This window comes from Rousettus aegyptiacus, unplaced genomic scaffold, assembly GCF_014176215.1.
Source record: "Rousettus aegyptiacus isolate mRouAeg1 unplaced genomic scaffold, mRouAeg1.p scaffold_m13_p_3, whole genome shotgun sequence".
In the NCBI taxonomy this organism is placed as follows: domain Eukaryota; kingdom Metazoa; phylum Chordata; class Mammalia; order Chiroptera; family Pteropodidae; genus Rousettus; species Rousettus aegyptiacus.
The window spans coordinates 165,816,781-165,830,627 of record NW_023416306.1 but is presented as its reverse complement, the minus strand read 5'-3'; the positions used below and the strand labels follow the sequence as shown (position 1 = coordinate 165,830,627).

The window sequence follows — 13,847 nt, the reverse complement described above, 5'->3', positions numbered from 1 at the left end:
GAGGTGCCAGGCGTTGATGACATTGACCTGAAAGAAGCATTTGTGCTTAACCTGGCCAAGGTGGCGGTGTGGGCACAGTTAAGAAGTCAGGTTCGTGGCTCCTCCTCTTCCTCACGAGCTCCCTTCCGCAGCCGACCTGCTTGGGAAGAGGCTTATAAACTGCGCCCCAGTGGTCCCCTTCCAGCTCCAGGGAGGGCAGTGCACGTGGTGGTGACGAGCAAGACTCTTGGGCTCGTGGCTCTGGCTGCGTGACCTCAGGCTGGTTGCCTAACTGCTCGGTGCCTCAGTCTCCCCGTCTGTAAAATGGGAATAATAATGGTGCCTGTCCCCTGGCATCGCGAGCGCGGCGAGGCCTGATGGAGTTAATCTGGGTACAGTAGTCAGGACGGCGCCTGGCACACCGGATGCTGGTTATCTACAGAAATGCACACTCATTCCCCACAGGCAGATGCGAGCTGGTGTGTGGCATGGGGCATGAGACTCCCCTGGGCGTCACGTGGCTGCTCACTGTGATCTTGGGGCTAGTGAGGTTCCTCTAGTTCTTCGCTTGCAATGAAAGCGAAAGAGAATCTGATGGAGTTGTCAGCTGATAGAACATTAAAAACGATTTTGGTAATAAAGCACTGTAATCCTTGGCATATAATTCTGAAGGAATTCAGAGAATGTGTTCTTTCCATTCCATTTTATTTATTTGAATAAGTGGTTTCAGCCCTTTATAGCTATACAAATTGAAAAGTAGAGAGAGAATTGATAATAGACTCAGCCTTATTCTGGCAATAGGTAATATCCATCTGGATGCTTGAAACAATTTCAAACATTTCCCATTCATCTCTTCTGAGATGTATTTCTAACAAGGTTTAATTTTGTATGCTTATACTTGTATAAATTTGTAATATATTTCCGTCATATTGTAGAGTTGTGTACTAATAGTTATTGTGATAATAAATCTGTCTAGAAGGAAATTTTTGACACTCAGATCTTTATGTTCACATGAAATTAAAAAATTAAAGCATATATATATTTTTTGCCTAGCAGTAAAATAATTAAAGGCTTTTAAACACCAAACACACTGATGGTAGAAACATCTCCGAGGGGTGTGGGTTGGGAATTGGAGGAAGCAAAAGGAACATTGCTAACTTTCCAGGTGTTTAAGAAGAGTCTGATTCTGTAATTTTAAGATGGATGATGGTGGATCTCAAATTGCTATGATATTTAGATTCCATTGGATCCATTTAAAAGGGAAATAGTAACAGTTTTATTTTGAAATGTTAATATTTACAATATGTTGGAAATTACATCCTCTACAAGTATTTAACTTATGATGAGAAATTTTAGATGTCAACTTGAAAATGTGCAAATAGAAACAGTTTTAAACATTTGGAGGTTTGGTTTGAAGGCCACTGCTTCAGCACACTACGCCGTTTACTGCTCAGACCCAGGCTCAGAGAGGACAGCGGCCTGGCTCTCAGGCCGGCCATCTAGAGGCCCTGCCAGGGCTGGGCCACTGGAGCCTGTGCGTCCATTGAGACCCAGAAAGGCCTTGGCAGCGGGCTTGTCCGCAGGCTGTCTGGCCTCCCTAACCTGGGTCTGTCAGGCCAAGTGATGTCCAATACAATGAGGAAACCTTGCTGTTCTCTGCTCACGTAGTGCGAGAAGCCCCAGGTGAGGCTGAGGCCAGGAGGGCCAGGAGCAGTGGAAATCCCACTCTGTGCTTAGTGCTGGGCCTCAGGCTAGAGGACAAGGAGAGAGGGGAGCAAGGGCTATGGGACAAAATGCCCACCACCCTCGTGTCCAGAGGGCTACCTGTCATGATGATGGTAGTTGCAGGTACCCGTCCTGAAGGTGGTAGTTTTAGATGCCTGTCATGGTTGCAGGTGCTTGTCTTGAGGGTGATAGTCTTCAGGTACTGTTTGCCTCAGTTTCCTTCTCTGTACTATTATGAGGATGCTGGCCGTACAGGCCCTCCTGACCTTACCATTTCAGGTGTTAACAGTTGGCCTTGCTCAGCTGTTGAGGTGAGGGCCCCTCCAAGCTGCGGATCGGGCAGCTACTTTCCACGGTCTTTCCTGGGCATGTGCTGTGTACCAGGCTGCAGGTGATGGGGACTCACATGGGCCCAGGCCAGGTCCTTTCAGCTCTGAAGTCCGTAGTTGGCAGCCAGAGGCCAAGGTGGGTGGGGATCACTGGCATGGCCTCAGAGGAGGGTCCTGACCCAGGCTCGTGAGTCAGGAAGGCTTCCTGGAGGAGGGCAGGGTAAACCTGGCTAGTGTTGATGAGCCTAGTCCACCCGACAGAGCCTGGCTGAGAGGCAGGTCCAAGCCTGGCCCTTTTCCTCCTGCCCCTGAAACAGCTAGGTGCTAAAATGCCAAGCATGGGTGGCACAGCCATCACTACCCCTCCACCCAGTAAGGCTAGAGAGGAAACACTCCTTGGCCACTTGGGTCATCTGCAGCCTGCGGGGACTCGGGGTGGGCCTGGGGCTCTGCCGAGGGTCGGGCGGGGGCCTGTCTCACCTAGGAGCATTTTCCACTCTGACCTGCTCTGCGGGGAAGGCTTGTGAGGAAGGCCTTGAGGTTCCATCGTCCCTGGTCCCTACCCCTTTCCAGAGCAGCCCTGAATTTGGGGGAAGAAGACCCCGAAAGGACAGTGTACCTGCTGCTCTGCCTGCCCACGTCCCTGCCCCAGCGTGCTCATTGGGCTGTCCTTCCCCAGCTATTTTCAAAGCGACAGGGGAAAGGGACATGACCGTTAGCAGGCGAAGGGTTGGAGTTTTATTTTAAAATGCAAATGAGCAAGCTGTAAGTGTGAGAAAAGTACTGTCGCCGATTATAGATTCACTGTCCTCCTTCCAAATTCCTTGAGAATTCAGACATTACGAAACCCAGTCTCTGGAGCAGCCGCTGTTTGTCAGGCGGGCGAGGGAGCAAACGTTTCCCCAGCTTGCCAGAGCGTGCGGGGCGGGCAGCGGGCCTGGCTCGGGGTCGCTCCAGAAGTTCTGCTTGCTTGAGATGTTGGAGTTCTTTGTCTCTGCATTTGCCCTTTTTCTCCACAAACCATTCAGGGAAGGGAGTTGGATGGCAGATGATCAGGCAGAAAAAAAATGAGAGAGAGATGCTGAGAACGGGCCATGGGCCCCAGGGCTGATGGAGGACGGGGGTGGGGGGTGCAGGTGTCTAGCGCTGGAGGTGCAGTGGCTACTGCCCCAGGCTCATGGGCAAGCGCGGAGGGCAGGGAGGGCTTGTCTGTGCTGTGTGCGGGCCGGCAAGGACATGAGATCTAGCACTTAAAGTGGGGAGCGGGTACAGGCTGGGGAAGGCCTTACAGGAAGGTTAATGCCTCTTGGTAAGGAATAAACTGGGTGCAGGTGTGGGTGGGCAGGTGCGGTATTTGAATGCCATTGCAGAGAGTGCCACGTGAATGCTGACCCAGAGGCTGGACAAGGGGGTCTGTTGACTGCTGGTGGTTTGGAAGCTCTGGGACCTTGGCTATGAGGGAGCTGGCAAGTTGCCAGACCACAAGAGGGGTTGGTGAGCCATTCATGGGGTGCTGGGTCAGGGGGTGTTGAGGGGCTTTTGTGCGCATGCTCCATTTAGAGGCCATGGGCCAAGGTCCCACTGTGGGCGCACGGAGGAGGTTTTTGGACAAGGCCAAACTGGTGGGCGAGGAGCTAGCTGGGGCTTCTGGTAGGAAGTTGAGGCCTGGTGAGGGTGACGGGGTCTGGCTGGAATTAACGCAGCGCTGGAGGGCTGAGGAGACAGAGGGCAGGGTGTGGTACCTGGGCGAATGTGGGGTGAGGGAGAGCGAGGGGCCAGATCCCAGACGCGGGGCGCAGGAAGAGGAGCAGTGGGGGAGGAAAGCCGGTCCACACGCGTGTGTGCTGAATGCACGCAGCACACCCTCAGTGCCGCCTTCCTCCTCGAGAGCCAGGGGGAGGCTCACGTGGCTCAGTAATACGCTCCTCGAGGATTATAGATGCCGAACTCTCCGTTCAGCTCTAAAAATGAGTTTGTTATCGAGGTACTATTTTCATACGGTTCAAAAACTGTTTTAGAAGATACGCAGTTGAGTGTCGAATGATTAATCCCCAGCCGGGTTCCTTCTGCCACCCACACTCTCTCCAGGGTGCCCAAGCTGGCTGACTTCAGTGCCCTTGGCTGGATTTTATTTCCAGGTATTTGGAGCACAGGTCGAGCTGGACGCCTGTCAACATGTTTTCTTCCTTCTGCTCCCTCTGCCCGGTGCTCTGGAGCTGGGGACGAGGGGCTTTAGGAATGGCAGTTGCCCTGGTGTTTATTGGGGGCCTGGCATCCTCGCCACTGAAATTGCTCGCGGCAACCATCCAGCCACTTCCTCATGGGCAGGGGCTCCCTGACCGTGACCCTGACCCTGACCGCAGGCGGCAGACGCAGCACCTCCGGGGAGGGCGGCCACCGGAGGGGGAAATTTGCTCTGCACAGAACATTCCCACATGGTGATTCTGGTCTATTATTGGGATGTAGACTGTTCCTGGCCGTGCTCGACCCTCCATGTGGAGCCCAGAGGTCTGTCTGGGCTCGGGTTTCTCATAGTCTGTGTTCTGACTGTGTGATCTCACTTTTCTCATCTTTCAAATGGGATGACACTCACTACACAGGATCTGAGACACCGAATAAAACCGAAGCACCGAGTTTATCTTCCCTCGTGCTTTGTTACGAACCGTGAGGCTTATGGGGGGGCAGGATCGGCTGTAGGTGGATCTGCGCTGCTGAGAAAAGTAGCTGCCTGGTGCGGAGACCGTGCCCCACCACCGTGCCGTTTTTAGGTTTCCAACTGTTGTGGATTTTAGCTTAATTCCTTTAAGGTTTTTTTTTTTTTTTAATGTGAAATACAGATTTTTCCCTCCTTTTTTTTCAAAACGTCGGAAGTTATTTTCGTTCTCATTTACTCAGGATATATATATTCGACATAGAAATAGAAATTTACGCGTAAGCGTGGTCGGCATAGTGTTTTTTGCATGACGATGACACACGGGGCAGGAAGAAGAGTCAGATAAATGCAGATCTGCTCACGTCAAACGTTTATAGCAGCCGTTAAAAGGGACCCCGCTGCGGAGGGCAGACTTGGGAACATGCTCACACGATGACACTGAGGGCCGTCGGCTCGACTGAACGGCTTCGGTCCTGTCAGTTTTATTTTTATTCTTGAGCTTTTTAGGCTCGCCGTCGCGAACAGAAGCCGCCTCGGCGCCGGCGGAGCCCCGCGCGCTTTCGGGGCTGCCTTTCCCAGCTCCGGGTGCTCTTCCCCTGGCCTCTGACTTGCCGCGGGGTCGGAGTGCAGCGAGGAAGCACCGCACGTTCGAGCAGAGCCGGAAGGAGGAAGGAATGCGGGCAAATAGGAAGGGAGGGAAGAGACGAGAAGCAGCCCGAGGGAGCCAGAAGCAAAGAGTCAGCTCTGGAAGCAGCCGCCGGCTCCGAGGTCGTTCTGGGCGAGGTCGTCCAGAGTGGCCTGCCAGGGTCCGCATGGCCGTCGTCACGATCCCGGCGCTGCGTTGAGCGCCCGCCTGCAGCTGGAGGGCCTGGACCCCCAGCTAAGCCGGATGCACTTCAGAGTCGCAGAGTCTTCGGCGCTAACAGTGGGTGCTGACTTGAATTGGGGGTCCCCCCCCTGGGGCCTCTCAGGTCCAGGGGCTGAGAGCAAGAGACGGTGAACGGCCGTGAACGCCCTGGGCCGTGTCCTGTGCTCAGCAGTGCGCAGCTGGCGCTGTGGAAAGTAGGGCGGAGACAGCTGTTGCCTTCGGCTCAATGTCCAGGGTCCGTGCAGCCTCCTCGACTCTTTCGGTCGGCTAAGAAGCTGGCCTCTCCCTTTCCAGTCCCCTCCTCATTCTCATGTTTTGTTTTGTGCCGTTAGACCTGTTCAGGTGTCATCAAGCACGTGGCAACTTTCCTGTCCCCCCAGCAGCCCCTTCCCCCCAAAAGCCAGGACGTTCTGGTGCCCGAGGAGGGCAGGACCCGGCCCTGGGGTGTGCTCTGTGTCTGCTGGGCAGCAAGCTGAGTGCTGAGCCGCCGGACGCGGGACAGCAGCAGGCCCTGAGGGTCTGTGTTAGAGAAATCTCTGTTAGTCCTTCCTCATTAAGTAAGATGTGCTCCTTCTTGACATTTTAGGAAGTAAAGATAGGCCTGAAAATGAAAACCCAGAGATAATCATTAAAACAGTTCTTTTGACATGTTCTCAAAATTTCTCATATCTTTACAAACAGTACGCTATTTGTTGCATGTTGTGTGACTCCAAGTTGGGCTTCTCTGTGTCCTTAGTTTTGTGGCCTGCATTCGGGAGGTGGGTGAGCCAGCGTTTGGAGACCTCTCTGCCCCGCAGCCTCAAGTTCTAGCGTTTTTGGTTTGCCGTGACAAGCCAGGTGTCTCGCCGGGCGTCTGGACTCTGCGCTAGTTCGCATCTGAGGTTCTCTCTGTGGATGGACTTCTAGAGCTGACGTTACTGAGCGTAAGGCATCAGGTTATCCTGGCGTGGCGGTGCCCGTGGCTCGTAGACCATCTCTCTGAACCCCTCCCCCCCATGTCACATACACGGCCGCGTCCCATGCCAGGGACTCAGTGGTGGTTTACTGTCGTGTCCCCATGCCTGGTCCCGTGCCAGAAACGGGAGGCTGGGTCTGCCCTGCACTGTGGTAGTTGCTGGCCTCCGGCGGCACAGTGGGGGGCGGGGGGGGTGACTGAAGGACAACACGGGGGGGTGGGGAGTTCCGGAGGCCCAGCTGTGGTCCTGTCAGCCTGTGGTCTCGGCGTCGCTGTTAGACAGCCGATACGTGTGTGTGAATGGCGTGAGTTCCGAGAAGGGGCTCACGTTGCCGCCCCCTTGGGAGTGGTCACCATGACGGGGTCGGGGGACACGGGTGAAGGAAACGCGAGCGCAGCCTCATTGTGTGTGGGGGCTCCTCAGGCTCTGGCACGGGTTCACCAGTGTGATCCCCAGTGATCCAGGGGAGCGCTATCATCAGCACTGCCGTCAGCTCTATTTAAGAGGTAAACTTTCATTACCCCCACTTTACAGAGAGGGAAACTGAGTCAGAACTTGCCCCGGTTCCTCAGCTAGGAGCAGGAGGCTGAGCTGGCTCCAGGCTCCGCCTCTGAACCGCCACTCACCACTGCTGGGTCTGCTCCACTTCCGAGACCAGCTCTTCCTTGCCCTCCTCTGCTCGGGGTGTCTGGATCGATCAATCGCTCCCCCGAACGGGGCCCGTCTGCTGCCCAGCTGCTAGAGTGCTCTTTCTCAGACAAGCCCCGTCCTGTCACAGCTTGGCCGCAGACACATTCCTTGGAGGGGTCCACAGAACCCTCGACAGTTGGTTCCTGCTTCAGCGAACCCAGGCTGGGTCACGCCTGCAAGTGCGCCCTCCGGGCACCGCGTGTAGAGCCCCGGCCTGCCCCTCCACGCGGCGCGTCCCCAGCCGCCATGCTTCTCTTCCTGCCCCCTGTGGTGGACACTCGTCCATCAGTCTGACCGAGCTCATGGCCACTCAATGCCAGGCTGTCCTTCCCTCCCCCGTACTTCACCCAGAGAGCCGCTCCCTTGTCTGGGCCCCCACAGGCCCTGTGCACCCACCCCGTAGGTGCAGAAGCTGCCATTTCAGAGGGTGATTACGTACTGCGGTGGCTTCTCCCGGTGGCGTCCCCCTTCTCCCTTCCTCGCAAGCTGAGGCTCATGGACCATGTCTCGTTCCCCTGGGGGCCGTTCCCGCCTCGCGTGCATTCTGCTTATAGATGTATCTTTGGAAATCAGTGGAAAATTATGAAATGTTCCAGAAATGACATGGAATTGGAAAAGTTCCCCATCATCTTCTTCTTCAGAAGTAATGGCTGCTAACTTCTCTTCCTTTTTCTATGCATATACTGACATTCCCCTGCCCCACCCTGTTCTCTAACACCTGTTTAAAAATCTTTTAATCCTTTTTGAAATTGAGGCGTGAACATTTAATGTGATGGTTCCGACTGACGGTGGCTTTGAACGGAGGAAATAGAATAACAACATATTTGTGTATTCTGGAAGGTTCTTAATCTGCTCTTGATAGTGCCTAAAGGCTGCGGCTGGGTGACAGGTTTTAGTATTTTTTTTTTCCAGCAATAGGTGGATGGATATATCATGTAGCCCCATTTTGAAAGGTCAGTAAGTATACACAAACTGGAGAGTTTTCTTATTCTTATGAAGTGCTCATTTATTAGAAAACTTGCCATTTTAACTGTCTTCAAAAGAGATAAATGAGTTACTTTCCTTAGTTTCCTAGTTTGGGGATGTTCCTGGCTTTTAGTGTTCTGTTTGCCTTTTTATACACTCTTTCCTTAAAGGAAGGGTTAGTAAAGTCGCAGCAGGACGTCAAGGCCAAGGAACCGAGGGGGACGTAGAATTCCGACAGGCCCGCTCCCGTGGGGGCGCCGGGGAACTTCTGAGCCTCCTGGTAGCCAGGCGCGTGGGAAAAAGAAGCCGGCTGCCACGAAGGACTCTGAGTCCTTGGGGTAGGGAGTGAAAACACGGAGAGGCCTGAACCCTCTTTCCTGAAATGCCGAAGAACCACGTCAGTGTCACGAACAGGAAACCGTTGTCTTGACCTGCAGGATGGAAAGGGAGAGTTAGAAGCAGAAGTATGGCGTCCAGGAGGCTCACGCAAGGACATCATGCTTTACGGGGGCCTATTCTAGACCCCAACGTTCAGCCACTTCTGCCTGGCCGGCCCCCATCCTCCAGCACCCTGTCCGCGTGCAGCTTCCCTGTGGAGCCATCAGGGCTGGCATTCAGCTGCCAGTAGCAGGGTGGAAATCACAGTGGCCTAAAGAAGGCAGCACATCCGTTCTGTGTGTGCCAGAGAAGCTGGGCACAGGAACCGAGGGCCGGGCGGGGGCTCCGTGAAGTCGTGCAGACATTTTTTCTCTGCGTCTGGGCCACATCGTCCTCCATGCTGGCTTCCAGGCATAAGGTCACCTCCTTGCTGAAAAAGGCTGCTGGGGCTTTAGTCCTCGTGTTTAATTCTGGGTAGGAGGAAGAAACAGGGCGCCCCCAGTCCCACCTGAGTCTGTTCACATCTGGCCTCCCTGGAAATTCCAGGTTACGCTGCAGCCGACTCTGCCTCCGTCTGAATTGAGCATTCTGACACTTGGCGGTCAGCAGGCTGGCAAATGTGGCCTTTTTGCTGAACATGCTGTCGGCTCACATGAACTCGGTTCTGTTACTGAGTAAGAGGATGGGGAATGGGTGTGGGGCCACAGCCTGGTGTGTCCAGCACACGTGGGCTCCGGACTTAGAATTGGACAAGTTACATGTGTCTACATGGGGTGTCATGTAGTCGAATGACTGGATAGATGAGCCAAAATAAAGGAATCTCTCTTGTTTGATTGGTTCCCACAAACAAAGAAAAAGTACAGAGGCCAGGGCTCACGCGGCTGCTTTTCCTGCCGTGGTCCAGCGAGGTCTTAGCTCGGGTGTCCTCTCTTGAACACGGGGTGGACGAGTGCAGCCTGGTCGTACTGACCCCGGGATTGGAGCAGAGTTTGGCAGGGTGCATTTGGGGCCACAAGCGAATATATTTCCTTCCCCTTTCTGGGTCTCCCTGGGTCCAACCATGATGGGGTGAAACATCACCTCATCCTCTGCTGACCCCTAACCCTGTTCCCTCCCAAACCCGGTGTGCTAGCTCACCACTGGCTGGGGGAGGCCCTGGGAGTCCCCAGCGCAGCTGAGATGTTTGTGGCTTTTCCAGAAGTTTGTGAACCTCGAGCTGTAACTTGGCTCCATCTTTCTCCCCTTCAGCCACCCTCACCTTGAAAACCTTCCTGGGAACCACGCTGGCCTCATCCATCGTCAGGATTCTCTGGTGCCCCGTGTGAGGGGCAGGCAGGGGCGGCCCTTCCAACGACCCGTTCACTCCGCTCCCCTCCGTGCAGGCCTGTTTCCCAGCACGACTGGCAGTCTGAGTATCCCTTTTTGAACTTCCTATAATGGCCTCAGAGAATACCCTATAAGGAGAACCCGGCTTGCACTGTGTCCCGAGATCTTGGCGGTGGAGCAGGGCTGTCATCGCCTCCACAGAAGCCACTTTGGAGGAGCGCAGTGGTCCGTTGGGGATGGGTAGGGGGCTTTGACCAGGTGTCCTGAGGGAACGTTTAGGGCTCCTGGGTTCTCAGGGTTCTTGCCCAGGCAGTAATCACCTAGGCAGATTGCAGCAGCGCTCTGAAATGCCCACGTGACAGTTCTGAAATGCTTTGGCGTCTTTGGGCTGGGCCTCCGAGAACCAGCCCCGGTTAATTCCTGCCTGTGCCCATGCCCCACTTGCCAGGTGGGAGCATTGGGGTTGAGACAGGCGGTGCCTTTGTCCTGTGCGGCCCAGCAAGTGAGCAGCAGAGCCGGGGTCAGATTCCAGGGTGTTGATGGCACAGGCGGTGCCTTCTCTGCTCAGAAGACTGCGTCCGGAGACCTGGCCCCTTTGCAGCTGTGCAACCCAGGCCAAGTGGAGAAACCTCTCTGAGGCCCATCAGCCGGATAGGGACGAGATTGACGGAGGAGATGAGGCGAGGCCGGGAGAGCGGGCCTCCCTGCAGGGGCCCAGATTGCGGGGTGGCAAAGCCCTCTCAGCAGCTCCGTGGTCTTCTTGCTCCTGAGATCACCCGAGGGGTCCTGGGAAGCCCACTTTTTTGTCTCATTGGACAGAAAGTGGGCCTCTGAGTCTCTCCATCCCCGGCGGGTGGGGCCCCTGGGCCCCTGGCAAGAGCCCCCTGGCATGCAGCAGCGCTTGGCTCACTCCTTTCTCTCAGCTAGGGCAATATTTTTGCTGCAGGCCCTGCCAAGTGAAAATAAGTTATTTGCAGTGTTTTGACGGGATCATCAAAAGCCTGGATGGGAAGGGAAAATGCCTGGGGACTGAGCCGGTGGCCTAGGAATGTGGCCTCTGGGGAAGCGACCTGGCTTGGGGGAGAGAGGGGACATACCTGATAGGGAGTGGGCACACATGTTTATTGAACTTGATAAATGAGAGGCCCAGCCTTCCCCTGAGCCCAGGGCTTGGTAAGATTGTGTGCCCAGGGAATATAGCGGGCTGACTGTTCTGGGCTGGCTGTTGCGGGCTTTCATTTCATTAGAGATGTGGCTGTCCCCAGGCCAGCTCCAGGCCCCACCTCCTTACTTTGCTGTCCGAGACTCAGTGTCCTCATTTTTGTTTCATGGGGACAATGACCCCCGATGGGAAGAAGATGAAACACCCTGAGGTGTGACACGGCCAGGCCTTGGCCTTGGCTGTGAGTTAGTCTGTTCCCAGCACAGCCCAGGGACCCTCCAGCTGGGCCTTTGTGGACTCATTTGCTGCTGCGAAGCTGCCAAGGGGCCCGGGCTGCGGGCCAGAGCTCACCTCAGTCCTGTGCGATCGCTCACCCTCCCGCAGGGGCTCGAACATGGCTTTCCAGCAGAGCCTCCTACGTAGTCGGTGGGAGCAAAGTGTGTTTACCCGCACCTCGGAGATAACCAGCAGGCACACTTCGCAAATGTCCTCTGAGGTTTTTTTTTAGTGCGTGTGTAGAAATAGAACATGTATTTATGGATTTTAAACAGAACTGTTATGCTTTTGTAATCGCTCCCCACAAATACACTTAGCATATCGTTAGCATTTCCCCTTTTGTTAAATGTTCTGCTTAAGCTTGTTTTCTTAGTGGCTGCATAATATTCCCTCAGAAACCAGAGCCGTTGGATTCTCTCGGTGGATGCTGGCGATGGTTCTGGTTTGTTACTTGTAAGTAGTGTTGTGTTGAACATCTGGTCCTGATATTATTGGGGCAAGCCTGTGATTATTTCTTTGGGCTGTAAAAATGGCAAGTAATACTTACCATTTTTGCAGTTTATAAAAATAATGTGTACTCTTTGGGGGAAAACCCCAAACATAAGGAATTATGGAAAGGGACCATCCTTTTGGAGTTTGTTCTTCTGGACTTTTGAACGTATCCAGGTGCTTACTCGGCATCCGCTTCTCCCTAAGGTGTCCCTTCTCTCCTTTCTTTCTCCCTCATGCTCCAGACCCCCTTTCTACCCGTTTCGGCGGGGGGCTGGGGCCTGGCTGCGGCCCTGCCAGTGGGCGCTTACCCAGCATCTTTTCCTGACCTAGGAAAACGGTTAGAGAGAGTGGGTGGGTGAGTAGGGTGTTGGTCTCCACGTGGTCAAGTCCTGCTTCTTCCCAGCACTTCTGGGCTGCAGGCTGCTTCCCTGGGCTGGTCCGTCCACATGGCACATGGCGGTCCTGCATCCACCTCTGTGGGGTGGGGTGGGGGGCGTCCTGCCCTCAGGTGCTTTGCTTCTCTTTGCTCTACCTGCAGTTTGCCCGCCAAGGGGAGATTCCCATCCCATACTCCATCTCCCTCAGAGGCCGCAAGCATCACCCCGTGGCCAAGGGACCAGCCTCCTCTACACTCAAGCTGGTGGCCCATTTAGCAGCAAGGCCTTGGGCTAGTTATTTGCCCCCTAGGTCGTCCCCCGCCAAGGGGGTTGTCTTGTCAAGATGATTGACTAGTGAGACAGGGTCAGAGCACTTAGGACGCGTCGGCACAAAGCCTGCATTCAGTAATCTGTAGCTGCTAGTGGTGTGTTGGGCGTCAGCCCTGTCCTCTGGTGGCCAGTGTGGGTTCAGGGAAGTAAGGACTGAAAAGTTAGTTTTTGAAAAGAACAGCAAACACCAGCCTGCATGTCAGGTTCCCTTTGGGGTGGGGGCGTTGGGTGCAGCCCCAAGTCCATCCCTACAGTACTTCCCTGCTGGACTGGGTCTAGCCCAGGCTTTAGAGGAGAATTTCCAGTGAGGATATAGGTCACTGTCCCAGTGAATCTCGACCACGTGATTTCGAACCAATTCCTTGTCCTTGCCAAGCCTGCGTCTCCATGTTTCTTGGACCTTTTTACTTTTATCCGGCTGGTTTTCAGAATAGCTCTGTAAAGCAGAACTTATTTATTATTCTCCCCATTCTGCAGATGGGGAAACTGAGGCTCAGATATGCCACCTGCTTAAGCAACATATCCTAGGTCACACAGCTAGCAAGTATCAACTGTTGTATCTTTGAACCCAATTGGGCTGGCCCTCCATAGCCTGGGCTCTTCTAGATTCAGCCACCCTGCCCTCCCCTCCCCCCCTTCCCCCCCCTTCCCTCATGCTAAGCAGACCTGCCTGGTTTCCCATAACTACCTACTGTTCCTGAGTTTACCGAGGCTGCCATGAACCTAGCCCCCAGCATTTTGCATGGGCCTTACAGCAGAGCAGGGTCACCCCATCCCCAAGCTCATCCACTACCCCCTGTGCTTCCGCTGGCCCTCCCCGCTGGGGAGGAGGCGCACGCTCCGTTCACCGTGGTTCTGCTCTCGTCTCTCCCGCTCAGGCTTGTTCCCGATGTTCTGACCCCGTGATGCTCCGTGACCTGGGCCTGCCCCTCTCCATCGCAGCCAGGGACCTGGCGGGAGGCAGAACTGGCCCTAGGCGGTTCTGTGAGGTGACTTTACTGTGGGGACTGCTGGCAGAGGTGTGGGCAGGGTGAAGGGACCAGCCAGGGCTGGAGAGGCACCGAGAGCAGAGCCTAGCTGTGGGAGCGGCTGCGGCTCCTAGGGCCGGTGGGGCAGGGCCTGCCCCGGCTGCCTCCAGCCCCTGCCCAGGGCAGGTCGTCGAAGAAGTCCTTCTCTCCTCCCGCCCTCCGATCTCGGCCTGGTGTGGCCCCTCTTGGCTGAAGGCAGTTGGAAGCCCAGGACCCTGAGTGATTCGGTCATCAGAGGCCAGCCTCCTGCACACACAGCTCGGTGGAGAGTGCGTGGGGGGTCAGCAGGGAGAGACCAGCACCCTTCCCTCT

The 13,847-nt window shown here is 55.0% G+C and overlaps 1 protein-coding gene across 5 annotated transcripts in view; it reads left to right on the top strand.

The window, feature by feature from the left end:
• ITPK1 (inositol-tetrakisphosphate 1-kinase) overlaps positions 1-13,847 on the top strand; it is a 139,978-nt gene that overhangs the window by 35,118 nt on the left and 91,013 nt on the right. Inside the window, exon 1 of one of the 5 annotated variants that reach the window (XM_036238315.1) lies at positions 5,766-5,789. The exons of 3 other annotated variants lie outside the window; for them this stretch is intronic. In XM_036238315.1, the coding sequence (XP_036094208.1) occupies positions 5,781-5,789 (9 nt within the window). In that variant the 5' untranslated portion in view covers positions 5,766-5,780. Of the gene's footprint in view, positions 1-5,765; positions 5,790-10,018; positions 10,096-13,847 lie in introns of those variants that run through there. One more of the 5 variants, XM_036238319.1, reaches the window with a different exon arrangement.